At 37.2% G+C, this 24,469-nt stretch overlaps 3 protein-coding genes and 1 non-coding gene across 4 annotated transcripts in view; all 4 read left to right on the forward strand.

Moving 5' to 3' along the window:
- The first annotated feature begins 352 nt into the window (after nt 1–352).
- Nucleotides 353–5,024, forward strand: cnep1r1 (CTD nuclear envelope phosphatase 1 regulatory subunit 1). The gene is made up of 6 exons (XM_056462872.1): nt 353–458; nt 1,053–1,124; nt 3,823–3,896; nt 3,983–4,092; nt 4,186–4,240; nt 4,362–5,024. The coding sequence occupies exons 1-6, from the start codon at nt 434–436 to the stop codon at nt 4,401–4,403; spliced, it is 378 nt and encodes a 125-aa protein (XP_056318847.1). The 5' UTR covers nt 353–433; the 3' UTR covers nt 4,404–5,024.
- A 981-nt stretch (nt 5,025–6,005) lies between these two features.
- On the forward strand, nt 6,006–17,172 carry gpatch1 (G patch domain containing 1). Its single transcript, XM_056461816.1, has 19 exons — nt 6,006–6,089; nt 6,232–6,366; nt 6,447–6,532; nt 6,623–6,786; nt 7,507–7,604; nt 7,733–7,782; nt 8,280–8,525; nt 8,780–8,930; nt 9,680–9,759; nt 9,871–10,075; nt 12,171–12,521; nt 12,623–12,801; nt 12,982–13,109; nt 13,442–13,748; nt 14,523–14,799; nt 15,693–15,827; nt 16,548–16,642; nt 16,729–16,865; nt 16,953–17,172. Exons 1-19 carry the CDS (start codon nt 6,020–6,022, stop codon nt 16,978–16,980), a joined length of 2,922 nt encoding a protein of 973 aa, XP_056317791.1. The 5' UTR covers nt 6,006–6,019; the 3' UTR covers nt 16,981–17,172.
- Nucleotides 17,173–18,115: 943 nt separating this feature from the next.
- Nucleotides 18,116–18,189, forward strand: trnat-agu (transfer RNA threonine (anticodon AGU)). Its single transcript has one exon. It is a non-coding gene; the product is annotated as a tRNA-Thr (tRNA).
- Nucleotides 18,190–18,888: 699 nt separating this feature from the next.
- lrp3 (low density lipoprotein receptor-related protein 3) overlaps nt 18,889–24,469 on the forward strand; it is a 29,495-nt gene continuing 23,914 nt past the window's right edge. The window contains exons 1-2 of the mRNA XM_056461817.1: nt 18,889–19,249; nt 24,380–24,469. The exon at nt 24,380–24,469 is cut by the window's right edge and continues 49 nt beyond it. Of these exons, the coding sequence (XP_056317792.1) occupies nt 19,165–19,249; nt 24,380–24,469 (175 nt within the window). The 5' untranslated portion in view covers nt 18,889–19,164. The remainder of the gene's footprint in view (nt 19,250–24,379) is intronic.

Here is a 24,469-nt window from a genome sequence, read left to right on the forward strand (position 1 = left end):
ATGAATATGTTTGTTAGTACATTTTTATCAGTCAACTCAACACCTTTTAAATGTAATTTTGGGTTTACAATAGATAGATAATTATAGCAAATATGATTTTTAACAAGTTGAATAATTTTTACAGGTATAGATTTAATTACTAAATTAAATTATCTAAACAATATTGGGAAATTGTGAATAGACATGAATTGTTCTTATGATAGAATATTTTAAAAGATGATTTATAATGTCTCTATTACATCAATTTATATCAGAGCATATATATATATTTTTTTTTTATCAGAGCATATTTAAACTTATATACAGCTTTAAGATGACGCACTCCACTCCAGTATCCAATGAGAAGAGAGCGTCTGCGATTGGCTGGTTCACGCTGACGGCAGTTGCGCGTGTCCGCAGGCCTGAGCTGAGCGAGCAGCACCGGGGAAGAGCAATGAATTCATTAGAACAAGCTGAAGGTATTTTTCAATAGATCCATTATCACTTAAATGCACTCCTCTGCTGCTGACATTTTTAGATATTAGCGTAGCGTCCACCCCTTTGTTATGGCAAATTAGACATGTTGTGTTTACATCGGACTGCTAGCATGTCGGCTAGGACGCTTCAAGACGCCTTAACTGTTAAAAGAGTTCTCGATTTTATTGACATGCGCTGTAGAAGCAAAATACAATACAAAACAGTACACCAACCCGAATACTGACTTTAAGCATAGTGTTGCCAAGTCGTATTAGCCTCTGACGTATGCTCCATGCAAAATAGTCTGCTTTACGTTATATTTAGTAGTCATAAATGCATTTGTTTCTTGATAAGCCTTGTTCAGCTGATATGCATGTGCTTTTACATTACATAAATGTAATATAAGTTAGTTTCATAACTGTATTTGCCATTTATATTTGTAATACCTGTCCATTAAGCGTATTTCAGTACCATATCAGTGTGGCATCAGCATAATGTGGCACGATGGAGTTTTAATTAACGTTAAACCTGGAAAATGGATTGTGATTTCCTTGTTGTAAGTACTGTGGTTGTACAGTTGTTTTCTTCATCCACAGACCTGAAAGCTTTTGAGAGGAGATTGACAGAGTATGTGTCTTGTTTGCAGCCGGCTACTGGTCGTTGGCGCAGTGAGTCAGTCCAGCTTGCCTGGTCTTATATTTATTGAAATACAAAAACTGTCTAAAACCCAGACGGTGCGTTGAGAACTGTACATGTGCATACTAAGTGCCCACAACATACATATATATATATATATATATATATATATATATATATATATATATACATACACACACACACACACACACACACACACACACACACACACACACACACTGGCCATTTTATTAGGTATGCCGTACTAGTAGCAGGTTGGGTTGGACCCTCTTTTGCATGGATCCATTGTGGCATAGATTCAACAAGGTACTGGAAATATTTCTCAGATATTTTGGTCCATATTGACATGATTGTCATGCAGTTGCTGCAGATTTGTCAGTTGCACATTCATGATGTGATTCTCCCGTTCCACCACATCTCAAAGCTGCTCTATTGGATTGAGTTTTGGTGACTCTGGAGGCCATTTGAGTACAGTGAACTCATTGTCATGTTCAAGAAACCAGTCTGAGATGAGCAACAATACTCCGATAGGCTGTGGCGTTGACACGATGCTCAATCGGTACTAATGGGCCCAAAGTGTGGCAAGAAAATATCCCCCACACCATTACACCATCACCACTGGCCTGAACCATTTATTAAACGCAGGATGGATCGATGCTTTCATGTTGTTGACGCCAAATTCTGAACCCTCCATCCGAATGTCGCAGCAGCAATCGAGACTCATCAGACCAGGCAATCACTAATCTTCTATTGTCCAATTTTGGTGAGCCTGTGTGAATTGTAGCCTCAGATTACTGTTCTTAGCTGACAGGAGTGGCACCAGGTGTGGTCTTCTGCTGCTGTAGCCCATCATCTTCAAGGTTGGACGTGTTGTGCATACAGAGATGCTCTTCTGCATACCTCGGTTGTAATGAGTGGTTATTTGAGTTACTGTTGCCTTTCTATCAGCTGGAAGCAGTCTGGCCATTCTCCTTTGGCATCATCAAGGCATTTGCGCCCACACAACTGCCGCTCACTGGATATTTTCTCTTTTTTTGGACCATTCTCTGTAAACCCTAGAGATGGTTGTGCGTGAAAATCCCAGTAGATCAACAGTTTCTGAAATACTCAGACCAGTCCATCTGGCTCCAACAACCTCCCACGTTCAAAGTCACTTAAATCACCTTTCTTTCCCATTCTGATGCTCGGTTTGAACTGCAGCAGATCGTCTTGACCATGTCTACATGCCTAAATGCATTGAATTGCTGCCATGGGATTGGCTGATTAGAAATTTAGGTGTACCTAATAAAGTGTCCTGTGAGTGTATATATATATATATATGTGTGTATGTATGTATGTATGTGTATGTATGTGTGTATATATATATATATGTATATATATATATATATATATATATATATATATATATATATATATATATATATATATATACATACATACACTTTTTTGTAATTAATCATTAATCACAAAATGCCTTATTTATTACAGAAATAAAAACAGGGATTTAAGTGCCATTTGAATTTCAAAACAATCAATGCCAATAACAAACAAAAATTATGCGGTATCAAATTCCATTAAATTATCCTGAATTAAAATATGCTGAATGAGAGTGAACTGCTGAACTGCAGTTAAAGTCTAAAGATTAAAAATGAAACACCCGAAATTGCATGAAACTCTGGTGGAAACGCAGAATAGCCTGGTAATGCGAAATTAATTATTTTATACTGAAACTTTCCTTCTAAAAGCGCGTCCTTGGTCTTATCCATATTTCTTTGCATGTTAAACACACGCAGGGCCAGAGCAAGCTGCACTGGCGCTCTAGGCAAACGGCAATCACGCTGCCCTCAACCCGAAAGTGAAAAAGATAGTGACCGGTTAGCTGATGAGGGTGGGTGTAGCTGATGAAAGGGAAGACCGGACGCACCGTCCCTAAGCACACGTCGGTCACAACAGGAAATGAAAAAAAAAAACTGCAACTGCGTTACTTGTGTTATATTTTTTTTTTTACGTGTTAAATATTTCAAATTAATCACGTGTGTTAACACGCTAATTTTGACAGCCCTAATATATATATATATATATATATATATATATATATATATATATATATATATATTGCTGTGGCACCCGGGGAGAAGTTGGGGAATCAGGGCCTTTCCCAATATAAAATAGTGCCAGTTTTGCAATTCGCATATTTATTAATACAGAATTTACTTGGGATAAAACTGAAATTTCAGAATATCTAATTTGGATTGCACACAAGCAGAGAGAAAAAGATAAAAGAGGACATTATTATTATTATTTATATCTAAATTAATTAGTAATATTATTAATTATTCCTCCAATCTCAAAGATAATAATAAAAACCTGACCACAATTTCACATCAGGGTCAAATCTAATACTGTTTCTAGCTCTAGCAGTCATCCTATCCATAACCAAATGTTCTAATATTGAATTAAACCATTAATCAATGTTTGTTGAATGTTTAGTTGTCCAATGTTGTATAATAACATTTTAGCTAGCATTGGAGTGATAAAAATCCCTTTTACACAATGTGGGTGCAACATTTCTGAAAATAAACAAAACACAGGACAATATGGTGTTTTTTGTGTCTAGTACATATAATTTTTTTCTGTAACTCTTAAACAATTGTCTTACACTTATAACACTTGTAGATGTTATCATGTAATGCTGTCTTCTATTTGCAGTGATTTTGATTGTGGTATCTGTGTGCACGGCTACAGGAGCCTGGAACTGGCTGATTGATCCAGACACCCAGAAAGTATGTGAAATGAAAAGATGTCAGATGTTATGTTCTGCTTGTATGCCCTGATAATTGTTGGTCCCTTATGTCCTTTCTTTCTACAGGTTTCTTTTTTCTCGTCTTTATGGAATCATCCGTTTTTCACTATTAGCTGCGTGACTCTCATCGGCCTCTTTTTTGCTGGAATACACAAGCGAGTTGTTGCACCATCTATGTATCCTTCTCAGTGCAGCAGTTTGCATTATTCAATCTATTTTCAAAGCTTCAGATTGTAAGTAACTTCCAGATTCTCCTTAACCACTGGCAGTATTGCTGCACGCTGCCGGACAGTACTAGCAGAATATAACATGTCCTGTGACGATGTGAGTATTTTTGCTATCATTTTGAATAATTACTTTTTGTGTTTATCTAGGTTACACTGATTTTAAAAAAAATATCTAAAGCAATATTCCATGTGCAAATTGTTTTTCTCTTCTCCACTAGACCGGGAAACTTATTTTGAAACCACGACCTCATATCCAATAGCACAGAAGAAACAAAAGAGGATAGTATCATATCAACTTAATAATCATCAAGATTACAGATAGGCCTAAATGCCAGGAGATCCAAAGTGTCTGGAGGTCTGCCTCCAATTGTGACTCTAACTGCCCTCTGCAATTTATGAAGAAGCAACGGAAGCTCAAAAGGAAACCCCATTTTGAACAGAACATTGCTGTTTTTTTAGAAAACATCCTTCTTATTCTGTTGGAAGATTTCAATTTTACTTGATTGTGGATTTTGATGTCTTCATTTGTGATTCCGTGGTCCTGTTTTAGATGCATACGGTGTATGTATTTTTAAGTAAATTGCTGAACACCATAATAAATACTAAATGTAGATATTTGTTCAACTTAATCTGGTTTTTACAAATAGGAAACATATATTTATGCCTATAAAATGATGCGCTGTTTTTTTTTTTTTTTTTTTTAAGTACTTTTATGCAACCAAAGGCTGCACTAGTTTAAGATAAAGGGGAAACAGGCAATGCATCTTAAGTGAGTGTCGATGTTGACTGATTTTATTTACTGTCACTTAAGAAGTAAAAATCTACAAGAATGTCTTTAAGTGAACTGTGTTGGCAATAATAAAAGTTGTTTGTTTTATGGAGTTTTTTGTGCTGTGTTATTAATATCACTGAACTTTAGAATGAATTAACACGAAAGACAAATGTAGGTTATATTTGATTGTCACTGTCAAAAAATAAGTACATTTAATTTTAGGTATATTTTATATCATTAAATGCATGACATTCTTGGTAAGTACCAAAACAAATTAGTGAGTCAACCTTTTGAGGTGTTTTTTTTTTCTCTTCTCAAAATTGGCACTCTATTAAAGGGATATTTGCCCCAAAATAAAAATGTACTTTATATTTGCTCACCCTCAAGTGGTTCTAAACCTTTATGTTGTACATTATGGTGAATTTTAGAGATATTTTATAGGAAGTTAACCTGTAACCATTGGCTTTTTATGAACAAATACTATGGAATGTTATGTTAATGTTTACAGGTTTCCAGCTTTTTCTAAATATGCTTTTGTGTTCAACAGAAGAAAGGAAGTCAAACAGGTTTGGAAGAAGTAAAAGGTGAGTAAACAATAACAGAATTGTCAGTTTTGGTTGAAATATATTTAGATTCTAAAATATCTGTAATTATGTCTTTCTCTCAAATTTAATTACATGTTTTACTTTATTAAAGTCAGATAGAAAACAATTACTTACAAATTGAATACAAATTTAGATTAATTAACGTATAACGTATTTACCTACATTATCCGGTCTCTCCAAATGCAGGGATCGTAATGAATCGTTCATGTCCGATAGAATCGCTTTGACCAGTTTTGTCCCATTCGTGAATCAATCGTGCAGACAATAGACATGGGCTGAATTCGTAACCGCATACTTAAACTGAAAGCACTGTTACTATTTGCCATTTTTTTAGATTTAGAAATAGAAAGACTGGGATTCTAAAATCCAGTTCTTAATCTAGTTTTAGTTCATATCGGGTTTGTGTACATTCAATTGAGTCGTAAAAAAGATCCGAGTCAATAGAAAGATCGGTTCACGAGCCGCAAGAGCTCACACGGCCACCATACTTATTGTAAACATGGCGTCCGACGAAGACAGCGATGAAGATTTTGTGACTTACGGGACTCCCTTAGAACCTCTAGAAGAAGGTATTATGTTTGTAAACTTACTCTGTTTTGTTTTTCTTCTCGACATTTTGATGCATACGAGCTGTGAACTTTTAATGAAAACAGCAGGCGTAAATTTGGCACACTTCCCTAGTGAATGTCAGTGTTGGCATGTTTATTTCAGATGAACCGAGCAGAAAGCCAATACCTGTGCACGAGCAGACTGTTAAAGATGAGAAGGGTCGATACAAAAGGTTTCACGGGGCTTTTACTGGTGGTTTCTCCGCTGGTTACTTCAACACAGTGGGCTCTAAAGAAGGTCAGTAAGAGCCTGTATCTGTGCACTAATACTGTTAACCTGGTCTTGCCTTAAGTTAACTAATTTGCTCTGTTCTTTAGGCTGGACACCGTCAACATTTGTATCATCTCGACAACAAAAGTCCGATAAACACAATGCCAGACCAGAGGACTTTATGGATGAGGAGGTTGGTGTGGGTCGTCAGTGTCAGTTTTGGTACCTGTAAAGTTCTTGGGTTGCATTATTTATTCCTAATAAAGAGTATCGTTATTTGAAGGACTTTGGTGAGCATGGTATTGCACCGCGAGAGATCACCACAACAGACGAGTTTGCCTCTGAGAGGAAAGATCAGATCAAGGACAAAGCGCGAGCTGTCAGCTCTCTCGCTGCTCTGATTCCTGGAGACCCTGGACTGCTGGAGGAGTTCATTGCCCCTGCACGGTATGCCCTCTGGTCTGGTTGTAGTTATTTATAAAGGCTTCATTTTTCAGTCATTTAGTTAGTTACTTATTATATGCTTGAAAATAAGTTAAACTGTTCTGTGTAAATCAGTTCAGAAAAGCAGAGAGATTTTTGTTATGAGCAATTCCACACAATTGTCAACCTTGCAGAGGAAAAAAAGCTTAAACCCTTAAACCCCAAAAGAGTTAAACCCCTTCTAAGACTTTTGTGTAGGCTTGTGTTTTACAGTACCGTTAAATACTCAAAAATGTCTCTCTTTTCAAGCAATTATATTTGGTTTACCAAAGTCACACAAGTGCCAATTTTACATCTGTCACATCCGTAATGGAGAGGTGTCTCGCATGGAATATGGAGTTTATTGCTTTGAAATATTTCTTGTTTTGATGCATCTAAAGTTGCTATCTTTTTTAAAGAGTAATTGTGTTTGATAACTAAAGAATGTTGTGATTGTTATTAAATGTTTAAGTATATCAACCTTAAAGAATTAATAGTTTATTTTTTATGATCAACTAATGAGATTTATAGGGTTTTTTTTTAGTTAGTGTTAAGTAAAGTAATTGAATTAAAGTTGTTGTAATTGGAGAAGTATTCTGAATAAAGTTTTGGTGTAATTAGAAATTATTAATATTTTTCTAAAGACATTTACACAACACTGACTGTAACGTAGCTGTAAACTGAAGTGCTTGCTGTGAACACCAGGTCATCCATTGGTGTGGAGCTGCTGAGAAAAATGGGCTGGAAAGATGGCCAGGGAGTCGGTCCAAGATTGAAGAGAAAGCCACGCAAGCAAAACACTGGTGATGAGAGAAGATGTGGAAAAATATCTGCTTTGCTTTAGCTGCTTTGTTGTTTAAAGCACATGTTTGGAGAAAAGATGTGATTTATATTTAATTTTTTTTATCTGTTTTGCTTTGCTATCTTTCAGATAGAGTTTATGGCTGTTCTTTGCCACCCAATGGATCAGAAGAGTCTGAGGTGGATAATTTTTTATGGCTTTAATAGTTACAATTTTATCATGCTTGCTTGCATCTGAAATTAACATGCTAATTAGGTGCTTAATTAGTATAAGTGCTTTCTTTGTGACTGTTAGAGAATTATTTCTTTCAATGAAAGTAATCGTAAGAATCTCAATATTTTTTAAGATGCATTAAATATGTTATGTTGTCAGTATCAAGTGACTTGCCATTTGTCAGCAAGTTTCTAAATATTCTTTATCCTTGTGATTTAAAAGAACAACTTTGCAAATACAAGCAGTAAAAATAAGAAACTATTAAATGAAATAATTATATATGTATTAAACAGAATAAAACATATAAATATGTAATCTTTAGTATACTATTTACAAATAGAATGTTTACATCAGATTTTTTCAGAGTGCTTAAGTTCATATAACCTTGACCAGAATTATTTAATGCTCAAAATAAAAACATAGACTGGAGAAACTATGCCTGATTTTTATTTTTGTTTTTCAGGAGGACGATGATGAATTTGCTCCAGAGAATGTGACCTTTGCCCCTAAAGATGTGGTCCCAGTGGACTTTACCCCTAAAGTGGACTCTCATGGTCTGGGTTACCGAGGGTTGAACCCTTTACAGGCCCTGGGTGGCGCATCAGGATCAGGACATATAAACCTCTTCACGCTTCAGTCCGACAGAACAACCAGCCTATTTGGAGACAGAGCATCTGGACCGCAGCACAGGGGTGGGATTGCAGGACAGGTGAGGTCAAAGTGCCAAAACCTATAATTAATTAAAAAGGAACAATTATATTCACGGTATGGTGTGCCCCAAAATGAAAATTGAGTTTCTTTTTTCTATTAAACACAAAAAAGATATTTTGAAGAAAACTGTAAACCTATATATTACATCATAAGAAAAATAAACAAACTCAAGGTTTGGGACCTTAAGAATTTTTTTGGTTGAACTATTCCTTTAAGAGAAACACGCTGACATCAGTGAATGCATGTGTGCAGGCATTTGGAGTGGGTGCAATGGAGGAGGAAGATAGCGATATTTATCATAAAGACTCCATGTCAAACTATGACAATGTGCTGGGAGGAGAAGAGCCAGGAGATGGACTGTACGGATGGACTGCTCCTCAACAGTACACTAAAAAGAAAAATGGTTAGTGGCAAGAAGTATTTAACTCTGTTTTTATAAAGTCCTGATGAAATTAGGTTGCTTCAGGATTTCAGAACTGGGTACTTTGAGTATCTTTTGTAATGTGATTAAATTGGCTGTGTCTAAAAGTTGAAAAATTTTAAAAGTTGAGCTAAAAACACTCATATACATTCACTCCAAACCTGGTAACGTGTTTCAAAAACCACCTTAAATAAACTGCAGTAAAAACTGCAAATTCAGTCGCCAGAATCCTGACTGGGATCAAAACGAGAGAATGTATAAAAACTCATAAAGGTTTGGAACCACTTGAGTAAATGGTGAGGACATTTACATTTTTGAGTGAACTATCCATTTAATGTGCTATATTAAAAAGTTATTGATTATTATTGTTATTAAAAAATATTTTCTGGCTTTGCTGTATATGTGTAAATATAATATCTTAAATTGACCATATTTGCTGCCATTTCTAGAGAGAAATTAATATTAATGTAATGAAATATTTCTCTTGGTATCTCCAAAGCTCTCTTTAGTTTATTGAACATATCCAAATTTGAAACCGCTTTGCTATAAGTTTGTTAAATCAGTTTTGTGAGGTCTCTTTGTGCACAAACGCTTTATGTGAATCATTTTTTAGGACCTGACAGTGAGGCAACAATTCAGCTGGCTAAGCTTTAGTGTGCAGCCACTGTTTAGTGTGAAAATGGACAGGAAAAATGACTGTTCTTGACAAATGTGTTTGTTTTTTGTTTCAGCTTCAAAAAGAGTTCTGGCCTATTCGGGCAGGATTCTGGATGGATTTGCATTGGCCTCAGAAGTCACAGAGATTAAAACTGTAATATTTTCTGTCCATTCACCATAGATGGACTGTTTTTATCATTGCTATTCCTCATTTGATGTGAATAAGTTGAGCAGTTAAACTGGTCTGTTTGGTTTTATGTTCTAGGTCTATCCTCCACCTGACTTGCCTCGTGATTTTCGACCTGTACATTACTTCCGTCCTGTGATTGATCCATCCACCGTCAGCCCCATCGTTGCTCAGGCACTACAGCTATCGCGTGGACAGCTTTCACAGGATGCATCACAGCTGGGCCGCCACAAGTTAGACTCCACTCAGAGACGTGACATGCTGGGAGAATCTGCTCTACAGGGTGAGGAGCTCACAAGTTACTTAATCCATTATTATTTGTCCCACAGATAGCTAATTGATTTGTTCAAACAGCTGCATTAATTCTTGGGTTCATAAATATGACTCTAAAAAAACTTAAATTTAAATCCAATCTTAAGTTTTTTGCCTATAGACCAGCAGGAGACTGAAACCAGCAGGGTCGCTCAACCTGTGGTCTGTGTGGGTCCTAATGCCCCAGTAAAGTGAAGGGGACACTACACTGTCAGTGGGCGCCGTCTTTCGGATGAGACGTTAAACCGAGGTCCTGACTCTCTGTGGTCATTAAAAATCCCATTGCACATTTCGTAAAAGAGTAGGGGTGTAACCCTGGTGTCCTGGCCAAATACCCGCCATCAGCCCTTACCCATCATGGCCTCCATTATCCCATCTACGGAATTGGCTCCATCACTGTCTCTCCACTCCACCAATAGCCGGTGTGTGGTGAGCACACTGACGCCGTTTTCCTGTGGCGGCCATCACATCATCCAAATGGATGCTGCACACTGGTGGTGGAGTGGAGAGACACCGCTCATGATTGTGAAGTGCTTTGGGTGTATGGCCATACACAATAAATGTGCTATATAATTACTTACTTACTATATGCAAATTATGTGAACAGTCAGTGACTGCATCAGATATGTGCTGCATTTTATTTAACTTGGATTTATCATCATGAAAATACTATAACAGGGTGTCCGCAGGGTCTTAAAAGTATTAAAAATTGATAAACCATTTCAGAGAAATTTAAGGCCCTTAAAAAGTATTAAAAAGTCTTAAATACTATTTTACATGGACTTAAATTTTGTATAATTTTGGATTATACAATTTCTAGTTGTATGATAAGGTTTGCCTGGATTTAATCTTCCAAGTATGTGGTACTGTTTGTGTTATTTTTAAATTATTATTTTATTAAATTTTTTATTGAATGCGTCACTGCATTGAAGAGAAAGAACAGTTAAAAAAAGTTAGGAAGGAGAGAGAGAAAAATATCTTTACAAAGCCTCAATCATTAAGAAAAAGTATCATAAGCTTTTAAAAAAAAGTATTATTCTTAATAAATTTAAGAGATTCAACAATGAATGAAATTTCAGCATGGAAAATATCAAGTCTAGGTATTGTCTTTAGGAACTAATTTTTGTGTATAAAAATGTACAATGTAACCGAGATGAGGATTTAAAATATATGGAAAGTGTCTTAAAAAGTTCTTGAAAGGTATTGAATTTCACTCTCTGATTTCTGTGTATATACCCTGTATAAAATCAGTGAAAATATATTACAAAGCAAATTGTAAACAGTCACATATACTTGTGATTGCAGCTGGCTTTGGATTTGGGTTGTCATGTTTTCATTACAAAATGATCATCACAAAACCTTTTTTAGTTATGTTAATATAATTGTTATGTTAATGTAATTATTTTTGGTCAGTAAATAAAAAAAAGCATAAAATATTTTATATCAAAACTATGAGAGTGTAATAAAAAGTTACTTTCTGGGGAAAAAAGCAGTTTAGAATGAATATAATCAGAACATATTGACCATGCATTCATGTCATGAAACCTACCAGCATTGATTACAGTTCACTGCCATTCACAAAATTCTTTCTCTTGGACTTATGAGATGGTAAAGGTCATTTGGGAAGGACACGTTTAATCTACTCTTACTGATAGTTCGAGCATTTTTCTTTTGCCGAATACTGTTTCATACCTGTTGTTTATTCAAATATGTGATTTTGGACACAGCTATTGTCTTTTTTTTTTTTCTTTTTTTTTTTTTTAAATGAATGACAATCAGCATAAGGCCAAACCCATTTTGCAATGTCAACCAAGTGGATCAACTGTACTTGTGAAGGATTATATTGAAACATTATAATGATTTTATTGTGTGTGTAATATTAATATGATATTGATATACAAGCATCTCGCACTTATCAGCAGCATTGGTATTATGCTACAGATCAAAAGCCAATCTGTAAAATGTAATCTAAAGTTGGTGCTATTTTTGAATGCAAATGAATAAAGATTGAATAAAACTCATAACCCAGACTTAATTCAAAACGTATGTTTGTTTATGTTCTACAGGCCCCAGTTCTGTGTTTGAGCTGCTGGACAGTAAAGATAGAGAGCGGCTGACTGAGATCCGCAAAGCAGCAGAGGGCCAGAAGCCGACAGAGAGTAACCTTTCGTCGGCTCTAGATCGAGCTGTTGTGGTGGCTTCAGCTAAAGCAAAAGCTGCCTCTCTGCAGGCCCTGTCCAACCGTTTCCAGTCAAGCTCCACACAGCCTCAGCCTCCCTCTGAAACCCAGATGGCTTTGCGTGCTTGGTCTGGGCCCACTGCTGATGCTAGCAAAACCTTCAAACCATTCTCAAAGAATCCTCAGAAACAGGCCCGCTATGATCTGTACATTAGCAAACTTAAACAGGGTGATAAAGGTGAGTTGGAACATTTGTGATCAATCTGAATTATCCTGAAGTTTGCTAATCCAAATGTGGCTCAGAGCCTATTTTATTCTGATGTCTTTGATCATTTGCAGATGCTGTGGAATTGAGTCTGGACTCCTCCATGACAGAGTGGGAAAGAGGAAGAGAAAGAGAAGAATTTGTGCGTGCTGCTTTACTCTACAAGCCCAGCAGGTCTTCTCTCTCTTCGCGCTTCACGCGTGGAAAACATGAGGAGGACACTGACACTGTGGATGTTGCACAAGATCAAGAGGTAAAGAGATCTGCTTTCAGTTTAGAGAGTTCGATTTTGACACACGAATAACTATTCAGGTAAAATGTAGTAATAAGTTTAGCAAATTAGTAATGTTTATTAACTAAATGTTACGGTTCTGTCTACTGTTTTGCAACTTGCTTTAATATAGTTGTATTTTACCACTCTCTCTTTTTTTAGAATGATGTGGATGACAAGCAGGCCGCTGTGAAGATGAAGATGTTCGGGAAGCTCACCAGAGACACATTTGAGTGGCACCCTGATAAACTTTTGTGTAAAAGGTTCAATATTCCTGATCCTTATCCAGGGTAAGGCATTCAGTTCTGGTGGATAAAATCACATGCTGTGGCTGAAGATGTTTCTTTACTATCAAAATATTTCAAGAAAAAAAAACATATTCACAATTGTTATATGTACTAATGTACATTTGTAACTTAGGTTTTCATTCACACTAACTTTGGTTTTGATTGTAGTTTTTTATTACTATCTATTGCTTAATATGTACATTTTTTTGTTGTTATTTTTTAACACAATGCAAATTTTTAATGACATTTTCTTTTGTGTCATTTATTTCAAATTACCAGAAAACATGTCTGTTTTTTGTTCTGTAACATGCATGCATTATGTCTGTCATTTGCAGGTCCAGTATGGTGGGAATGCCTAAAGTAAAGAGAGATAAGTACTCTGTTTTTAACTTCCTAACCATACCGGATAGCAGCCAGGTCAACCCGAGTGATGCCAAACCTTCCAGCTCAACCATTCCTCGAGGTTCCACAGAAGCCTCCAGTAAGAAATCTAGGTGGGACGTACCCGTGCAGACATCTGATCCTAAAGACGCACTCAGTACCTTCCTCAGTGAAACTCGCAGTGAGGTTTCAGCGAACAAGCAAACAGACGCTGAGGTCAAGACCCAGACAGACCCTCCACCTGCATCTGCCACTCCAGAGGTACCAGCGTGATGCTTGAGTACAGTGTGTGTTTGTGTGTGTGTGTGTATAATGACTTTACTCATCCTCATGTCATTCCAAATATATTAACCTTTCATCCTCAAAATACGAATTATATTTTTATCAGATTTGAAAGGTTTCTGTTTCTTTGAGATTCTGTTCGTCCAGAATTCTATTCATTCATTCATTCATTTTCCTTCGGCTTAGTCCCTTATTTATCAGGGGTTGCCACAGCAGAATGAACCGCCAACTATTCCAGCATATTCTGAGCAACCCAGTACTGGGAAACACCCATACACATTTGCATTCTCTCACACACACACTCACTCATACACTCACTCATACACTACAGTCAATTTAGTTTATTCAATTCACTTACCGCAGATTTCTTTGGACTGTGGGGGAAACGGGAGCACCCGGAGGAAACCCACATGAACATGGTGAGAACATTCAAACTCCACACAGAAATGCCAACTGGCCGAGCCGGGACTCAAATCAACAATCTTGTTCCTGTGAGGCGACAGTGCTAACCACTGAGCCATTGTGCTGCTCCTTCATCCAGAACTATAAAGCTTAAAATAATATTTACGAATTGGTGGGTATAACTGGGTTTGTTCACTATTCAGTGTCTGGATGTAAATGAAAGCCTACATTAAATCTGTTGATCATGTCTGTGGAGATTAAGCTACATGACTCATCTGGATTGATCTCTATTTACCCCCATTATTAAGAGGCTTATTTTGAATCTCAATGTAATTATATTATTTTGTGCAGGTAAAAGTGACACAATCTGTTGAGAAGCAGTCTGAGCAAAAGAATGAAGATGAGGAGAAGGAGGAGGAGGAGGAGGAAGAAGAGGTGAGGCCTTCAATGGATCTCTTTAAAGCCATCTTTGCCAGCTCATCTGATGAGAAGAGCTCCTCTTCATCTGAAGATGAGGCTGAAGAGGAGGAAGAGTTGGCCCCTCCAACAGTCCAGACCACATCGGGGACAGTGGATCCACCAATTCCAGCTGAGATCACTCCTGTTCCTGACATCAGCAAAGCAATGGGTATAGAATGATTAAAGGTTTTATATAATCTGTGCCTGTGCATTTATATGCATTCTGAGTAGGCACAACGTTTGATTTTTAAAATTCATGACTGTTAGAAACGTTCATTATTTGTAATAAGAATTGTTGCGTGGAATTTAGACATGCTAAATGTCATGTTGTCATTATAGTAAGCCTGTGTCAGTTGTTGCTTCATTTGCATTCTCTCGTGGCCTCATGGGTGGGGCCAGACGGAATCTGCGGACGTTTTTTGCTATTTCTGCAGAGAATTGTGTTAAAAATCCTGGGATTTCTGCTGAATTATTTTGGGAGTATCATAAATAAAACCTAATATGTGAAATAAGAAATAATATATTTTTAACTTGTATTTAATGTTTAAAATGCAAATCCAATTAGATTCACTTTATTTGGTAAACAAAGCAAGTCTCTCATATAATACATCTACTAAAAGACCGAAAATATTACTGTACAAACTGCATTGTACATAAATCAGATGAACATTTTCATATTAGTCAATAATACTACTGTAATTAATTTAAAAACTGAATAAATATAGATTTGCACACATTTAATCTTGCAAATAAACAGAATTAATGATGGGCGGAAAATCTGCGGAATTCTGCGCACGCAGATTCCGTGTGGGCCTACTCATGGGATAGTTAAGTCCATTGAGTGTACTCTTCAGAATCTCGCTTTAAAGTAATGGGTCACTCGGGTACTTCCCGCCTACTGTGTTTTTAATATTACCAATTTGGTGTACTACTTTGCTCACATACTTTTTTTGTGTACTATATAGTATTGAAGTATGTGATTTCTGAAGCACCAGATTATTTAATACACATGTACTATAAAGATCTATATCATTTATCTGCATAATTTTCTCTTCCCTTCAGATTTGAAGCATCTCACAGTTCAGAGTTTACCATCTGCTGAAACTACAGCCCAAAGTACTCAATCCTTCCATAATGCTCCAGCTAAGTCACAAGGCCTGGATGAAGAGGAGTTTGGCCCCAGACTGCCACCTCCTGGTTAGTTTCTGTAACCACAGACTGTTAACGACCATCTCTAACAACCTTTGACAGGCTTTATATGAGATTTTTGTGTTTTTTCAAGTGTTTTTCAGTCACCGATAAACTTGCAGTGAAAGGTTGATGTTCTTAAGGCATTTACAGCATCCATAATGTCATTTAATTAAAATTAGTCATCAAATAGACTTAAGCATTCATTTAGTTATTGAAGCACAGAACGAAATGAAAGGCTGCTTAAACAAGGTCCATAAGATACAGGTGGTGAGCTCAGAAACTCCATTAAAAACATGAATAAACATTTTTTTAAAAGACTTAGCATGGAACAATTTACTCCAGTGCTTGACCCACTTAGTATTTTTCTCAGTTGGGTAGTGAAGATCATTGATTGTAAACAAGCCAGATCTTGAACATGGCGAGTTTATAATGGCATGACAGTTTACCTGAAGCGCCTGAGATTTTCATGTGAACACCATGTGAGTGTGTTTAAGAAATAATAATAATAATAATAACAATAATACCATGAATTGGGCTAAATAAATATCTATAACACAAATGTCACTTGAGATCCTGAAATAATGGATTTAATTTGACCTAAATCTTACAAGACATCTTTTCTTTACAATATCTGAAACGTTTGAATATTTATGTGCCGTAATATTGGATTACCTTATTGGATTACCTTATTTAGTCAGGTTTTGATGTTGTGCCTCTGTTCATCAGGGTTCGTGCCGTCTGCACACTCGCCACAGATGAAGAAACAGAAGAAGAAAGATAAAGAGAAACACAAAGCCAAAAAACACAAGAAAGAGAAAAAGGTGTGTTCTTCTGGAATATATTATCCTGGTCTGATGTCTTTGCAAAACTAGAAATGACATTTCATTTCTCTCTGTTCTCTTCTCAGAAGAAAAAGAGCAAGAAGCATAAGCATAAAGGGAAACAGAAGAAGAGGCATGAGGAGTCTGACAGCAGCTCAGACGACACCGACTCCAACAGTGAAGATGAAGATAAAGATGTGCCCACCAGTGAACTGCTTCAGAGGTTAGAGCTCAGATTTTATAACACTCAGCATTTTTGCTATTTTATTTATTCTAATATCTAATCTACCTTTTTCTCCTATGACTTTAGGTTAAAAGACCTCAGGAACAAGAGGTAGAACATGTATAAAGAACTGCCTGTCCTTTGTGAGGATTCTGTTTTAGAGAAATGTCAAAATGCTACAGTGTGCGTGTGTGTGAGAGACTGTGCGGGTACAAATGTGTTTGTGTATCCACATGTTTGGTGCATTACATAAGTGTGCCTGATTTCAAAATATGTTATGATTGCAGAAATTTGTAATAAAAAAATAGAAAAAAATATATATATATATTTGTTTTTTTTGGCCATGATCTACTTTAGATGCATGTCAGTGTAGAAAATTAAAGTGAACATCAAAGCTTCAAATGAAATGTGAAGTAATGATGTTCTATTCGTTAACTTGCATCGTAAATGTCCCACATACCTGAAATGAATCAAAGTAGGAAAGCTCAAGTGAAATTTATAACAGTTAATCGAGGGTGTTTATTCTCTCTAATTAAATTAATTACATTGATTTGGAAGTGTCCCACCTGACATCGGACTATTTAAATCCGCTATCAAACATGCATACACTGTACAAGTAGATCAATGCAAAACACATGTACAAAAACAAAATGTTTTTCAGCTTGTTTGTATATAATATAATATTTATACGTTGTGTTTGTGTTGTCACAACTGTAAAATAAGCTGGCACAGACAGTTCAAATCTTGTTAAGCTGGGAGTCCTAGGGAGTCGATGCGAATGTTTGGAGAACAAGCATTCATATCAGATAGCTTAATAAAATAATAAATGAAAAATAAATACACATGTAAAAATATTATTATATCTAATACATTTAGACATTATAAAACAAAACAAGATTAAACAATGTATATGTAAAGAAAAGATCAATTTGTAAATAAAAGTTAAAAATAAATGTTTAAAATAAATATATTAAAATTAATACAAATTTGGTTAAGGTGTTAAAAGCATGTTAATAAGTATAGCAGTATTTAGGGAAAACTAATAATGTAAAACATTTACATTAGTTTTATTAACCAAGGGGGAGAGGTTGTTTTAGGATCTGGGTACCTCACAAAAGTTTGATTTTATATATATATGGGCGCCCTCGTTTACCGCAACAGACTGACGACAGCGTGAGTGCGCTAAACACGCCGTATGTCGGATAGTCGTGTGACGTACGTATAAGAAAACCAATGGCCAATCACGTAGCGGCGCCGTGGCTTAGTTGGTTAAAGCGCCTGTCTAGTAAACAGGAGATCCTGGGTTCGAATCCCAGCGGTGCCTTTTGTGCCTTATCGACCTAAAGCTACATTTAGCTACATAACGATGAATTAGATTAAAATAATATTAGTTAACGAATACAAAAGTACTAATGCCACCGGAAACATGTCGCAAAGAACAATCTAGTAGTAACTTACGTTGTTGAAATTAAGCACTGTTTTGTATTTTGAAACCACGCAGATTTTTTTGTTTGTTTCAAAAGGCTCGATAGGGTGTATTGTTCAGCATGTAAATAAAGGAATGTGGCCCACACGTCATGGGCATGGCTTCCTTCCACCGATGCATCCCTCCGTCCACAAGAGTGCAGGCTTTCACTTCCACAGTCCCGACAGCTGGTACTTCTCCATCAGACAAATGATGAAAACAAACCCAAGCAAAATTCATATATAAATGTCCATTTATGATTCTGTCAAATACACACGCATTAATGAGTGCCCTCAGTCTTGTGTTTTACTGACTATTCAAGTGGAGCAGTTAGTCGTTTACATGAGCAGCATATTGCCTCTTGGTGTGGTGAATATTGAGTGTTACTTTGTGTGAGATGCGCTCCAGCAGATGGACAGCACTTCACTGAGCTGCAGTGCCCAGATTAGTAAACCACAGATTATTACATAACTGACACAAACTGTTAAGTAGTGGGACGATATCACAGGGCTAAGTTACTCGATGAGATTTATTAAAAAGAAACAAAAATGTAATAATAAGCAAGTAACCAAGAGAGTCAATTCCTGGATGACGGATGTGTCCTGTTGTTCCCACTGAACCTCCAATCCCGTCTCCCTCTCTCCTGCCTGAAGGTCTTTCTGCTTTTCCCTCCAGACAGACAGCGCGATGAGCCGCGGGACACGCAGAGGGACACACGCCGCCTTTGATGCTCATGCAAGAAGTTAAATCGAGAGAAAACCTGAAACCGAAATGAGGCGCGTTGAAAATCAGTTTGGATTATGAGGAAATGACCTGAGCTGCGAACAACAGGAGATGACGGTGATGATGGAGAGAATCGGGACTATTCGGCTTTACCTCATGAAATGGATTTGCCTGCGGTGGGCTTGGGTTTGTGTGGGTAAGTAGACTTCGTAGTGTTTGTGATGGTATTATCACTGACGTTAATTCAATTGAACAAAAGAATGAAGTGCGAGGTGCATTAGAAGTCAAACTCTCACTTTTCTATTATCTCTTTTGTTCCACATATCATAAATATATACGACATATCATTTCATTCTCGGTAAGAGAGTGTATCGGCAGGTTAAAGATTATCAGATGACAAAGAAAGGTTAAGCGGCGGCGCAGCAGCAGCATTCATACAGGGATCCGCTCTTGGCTTGTTGCCATGACAGTTATAAACACTATCAGTCTGATCTCCAACACAGATTGGCAGGTTATCAGTTTGTTTAACAAAATTGTACTGTTGTTGTGCAACATTTTATGAAACTGTTTTGCCCACGGGCAATTGCCCAACGTGTAGTCAAAATGTAAACATCTCATATGCTTTCAACCAAGTATCAGCTAGGTTAAACGGTTTGGTTATGTTATAAGATCAAATTAAAGGTAGAGTTCACCCAAGAGCGATTTTTAAAATGCAAAAATACTTCAACATGAGCCAGAGATATTAATCTTGTTTCACCTGTATGTGTTTATTTACTCTCAAAGTGCAGCTTGTCATTGGTTTTAATTATGACCAAGGACCAATATTTTATCTGAAAAAAGCTTTTCACCGAGATTGAGAATTAACAGCAAATTGTATGTAAACTATCCTTTTAGACAATTTAAGACTGCAAATCCCCACTTGCTGGTTTAAAACTGTAGCACGCAGTCTTGTGACTTACTTTATGATCAGACAGTGTGTTTATGAAGAGTTCAGATGCAAAAACCATAACCACCATCTGAAATTTCCATTAAAAAATAACATTATTCTCAGCCTCCTTTGTGTATGTTATGTCACGTTGAAGACCATTAGAAGAACTTATTCTTTGCCGTAAAAGTGAATATACTGAACCTTTACACTGGAGCCTGATAAAAATACTAATTTTTAGAAGAAGAGACAGTATTAAAAGGTTTTTGCATCTGAACACTTCATATATTCATCGTCCTCCGCATTTTTTGAGCATCATGTTTCCGGATTAAATCTACGTTCACAGCAACTAGAAGGCATTGAAAATAAAGCTAAAGCAACAAATTCACAGTCTGTCAGGAAGGAGGATCTGATCTCACCCACAGTCTATTCCTAGACAGCTCTCTGGGCTTGTCTGAGTAACACATGATCTGTGGAGGTCAGCTAAACGCTCAACAAACAGCCACAACAAGAAGACAGTGAATATATGTGAGAAAGAAGTGTGCTTTTGTGTGCTCAAGCAGATATCAGAGACAGAGGCGCAGATGGAGAAGGAACGGCTGTGTTTTGTTGTGCGGTGCAGGAGGTGGAGGTGGTATTTTGTGAAGGGGTGGTGACTAAAGAGGGTTTGGTTGGGGGTGGGGGCTTGTTGATAGTGCCAGTGACACCTAGAGCTCTTCCTCTCACCCACAGACAGACAAAGAGACTCTCGTTTTTTATCACTCACACACACACACATGCAATCCTTTTCTTTCCTCATTGATATACTATGGGAAGATATATTTTGCCTATTATATGTGATGTGTGTCAAATATACTGAAAAGACATTTGCTTCTAGAGAATACTTTTCATCTGGTAAATGAGCACAATGAGGATGTTCATTGTATTCAACTGTTTTTAACTGGCAGTAGTCCTAAAGTGACATTGACAAATATCCCAATAATAACAACAACAATTTTCCCATGATTTGTTCAGATTTCATCTAGCAAAAGGTCTGATTAAAGGGATAGTTAACCCAAAAATTTACAGATAATTTACACACCCTCATGTGGCTCCAAATCTTTTGTGCTTCTTTTTTCTGTTGAACACAAAGGAAGATATTTTTAAGAATGTTGGAAATTGCTCGGGGCTGGCACAGTGGCTCGGCGGATGGTTAACACTGTCGCCTCACAGCAGGAAGTCCTGTGTATGTGTGGGTTTCATCTGGGTGCTCCAGTGGTAGAGGTGAATTGGGTAAACAAAATCATGAATGAAATGTGTATGTATGAGTGTTTCCAAATTTTGGGTTGCGGCTGGAAGGGTATCCACGCATAAAACATCTGCCAGAGTAATTGATGGTTCATTCTGCTGTGGGAACCCATGATGAATCAAGGACTTAGCCGAAGGATAGTGAGTGAGTGGAAACCGCTAACCATTGACTTTCATAGTAGGAAAACAAATACCATGTAAGATAATGCTCCTGGTTTCCAACTTTCTTAAAAATTTGGACTTTATGTTCAGCAGAATAAAGAAACTCAAGCAGGTTTGGTATAAGCGGAGGGTGAGTAAATGATGAAAGAATTTTCATTTTTGGTGTGAACTATCCCTTTTAGTTGTATGTGTCACAAATCATAAATGTCTGTAAAAGTCACAGGTAAGGATAATTATTTATTTTAAAAGTAATAACTATAAGGACACATTTCCACCGAAGCGTTTTTGCAAAACTGGAAATGCCATTGCTGCTTCAACTGTCAGCACATTTAATTTCACTTCAAGTAAACAGATGCTCAGTGCTTCACCATACTGCTGGCATAGTAAAAAAAAAACAGAGCTTCAATTGACAACAACATGTAATATTCTTCAGGAAACTGCTATAACCGAGGGCTGTTTTTTATTTTTATTTTATTTTATTTTTTTCATGTTTGTTTGCTTGCACTTGTCTTACAACACCAACAATATATTGCATGGTAGTGCATATAGGGTCAAAGTCCCTTCATGGATGTAAGCTAGTCTTTAGAATGCAGTTACATGCACCTATTTTTAAAGATACTGGGTATAAATGCCCCTGAGTTTTTATCTCATATTTATGCAATATTACACAAGGAATATCACAATAGAAACAAATGCTACATCGTTTCAGTGCTAGTTTTGTTTGTTTTGCCAGTAAAAATATTGCCTATAAAACCTCAGCAGAACTGTTGTGCATTCCGAACCAACACAAAGGCATATCTATGTATCAGCTCATCGGCCACTTTATTAGGTACACCTTACTAGTACTGGGTTGGACCCCCTTTTGCCTTAAGAACTGTCTTAAAGGGCACCTATGGAGAAAAATCTACTTTCCAAGCTGTTTGGACAGACATATGTGTAAGTATAGTGTATAGACCCGCCCACTGAATTGATTGACAGCTGCATATTAACATGTCCTGGTAGTCACGTGTATAATCATATCAACAAGACCAGACGTGTGCAAGGCAACCGGGAATAAAAGGTCTGTTCAGTTCGCTAGGATCAGCAATCATCATTAAATGTGATCAAGAGTGAGTTTTACAAGTTTAAAATGTTTTAAAACAGTGGAATGAATTACAGCGATTTTGTGTGTGTGTGTGTGTGTGTGTGTGTGTGTGTGTGTGTGTGTGTGTGTGTGTGTGTGTGTGTGTGTGTGTGTGTGTATCTGTGTGTGCGCATGAACTTTGTAACAACATTGTGTGTGACTCATCGTAGCAACTCTACATCAAATACTCATTGGTAAAGTTCTTACTGTAGTATTTCTCACAAACGCTACGTGAGATCTTCTTCCTTTATGTCTGTCTGTTGTCTGAAGCAGCTGAGGGAGGAGATTAAGCCACGCAGAAAGGCTCGTAGAAACGGTGGGCGGGAAAATTCCTCATAGATTTTGGCCTATATTGACATGAAAGCATCACACAGTTGCTGCAGATTTGTCGGCTGCACATCCATGATGCAAATCTCCAGTTCCACCACATCCCAAAGGTGCTCTATTGGATTGAGCTCTGGGGACTGTGGAGGCCATTTGAGTACATTGAACTGTTTGTGATGTTCAGGAAACCAGTCTGAGATGATTCGCGCTTTATGACATGGCGCGTTATCCTGCTGGAAGTAGCCATCAAAAGATGGGTACACTGTGGTCATAAAGGGAGGGACATGGTCAGCAACAATACTCAGGTAGGCTGTGGCGTTGACACGGCGTGTTGTGTGTTCAGAGATGCTCTTCTGAATACCTCGGTTGTAACGAGTGATTATTTGAGTTACTGTTGACTTTCTATTAGCTGGAACCAGTCTGGCCATTCTCCTCTGACCTCTGGCATCAACAAGGCATTTGCGCCCACAGAATTGCCGCTCACTGGATATTTTCTTTTTTTTGGATCACTCTCTGTAAACCCTAGAGATAGTAGTGCGTGAATATCCCAGTAGATCAGCATTTTCTGAAATACTCACACCAGCCCGTCTGGCACCAACAACCATTCCAGTTTCAAAGTCACTTAAATCACCTTTCTCCCTCATTCTGATACTCTGTTTGATCTGCAGCAGATTGTCTTGACCATGTCTACATGCCTTAATGCATTGAGTTGCTGCCATGTAATTGGCTGAATAGAAATTTGTGTTAATGAGCAGTTGAACAGGTGTACCTAATAAAGTGGCCGGTGAGTGTATAATGAGTGGCAATTTAATTCATTCTGTATTTAAAGTGTATAATAAAAATCCTTGAATTTCAGTAATTTGTATGTATTTCATGTACTTATATAAGTGACAAATGCACAAATATCTATAAAAATTCAAGGATGATTATTGTTGTATATTTTAAAAAAAAAGTGGGTATGTTATGCATGAAACAAGGACACAGCTTCCTTAAACCTGCCTATGACATCCATTGACTTCCACTTTTTATCTCTACAGGTGTTTAATTTTTTACACCCCTAATAGATACAGTTCAGTACTGTCTTTTTTTTTAAAGACCAATGATTCATTCTAAAGATGAAAGAGGAAAACATGATGATGAAGATTAACCACCTGAATTCTTAAAGATAACAAACTGAATAGATCACACACCCACTCGCACTTCCTGGACTATTTCTGTCGTCTCACAGACACATTTCTTCCCTGTCTTATTGTGTTTCTGTTCAGATGCATAATCGTTAGCGCACACTCTCACACGCTAAATTGAGTATCGCGTATCTCTCTAATCCTTCTTGAGTGAGTGGATCAAATTCTGGCCATCATAAATACCTGGCCTGCACTCAGGAATCCATAAAGCCTTATGTGAGATGTTGATGTCATTTCAATCACAATCTGACAGCTGTGGTCACTTATGACTCACCCGATGCACATTTCTTGTGTGTGTGTGTGTGTGTGTGTGTTTCTCAGCTGCCTGTGGTGGTAAGGTGGAGTTACACACAGAGAGGAGAGGAGTGATTTACAGCCCATTATGGCCCCTCAATTACCCGGCCGGAGTCA

Source organism: Danio aesculapii, chromosome 7 (genome assembly GCF_903798145.1).
Source record: "Danio aesculapii chromosome 7, fDanAes4.1, whole genome shotgun sequence".
NCBI classification, from domain to species: Eukaryota; Metazoa; Chordata; class Actinopteri; order Cypriniformes; family Danionidae; genus Danio; species Danio aesculapii.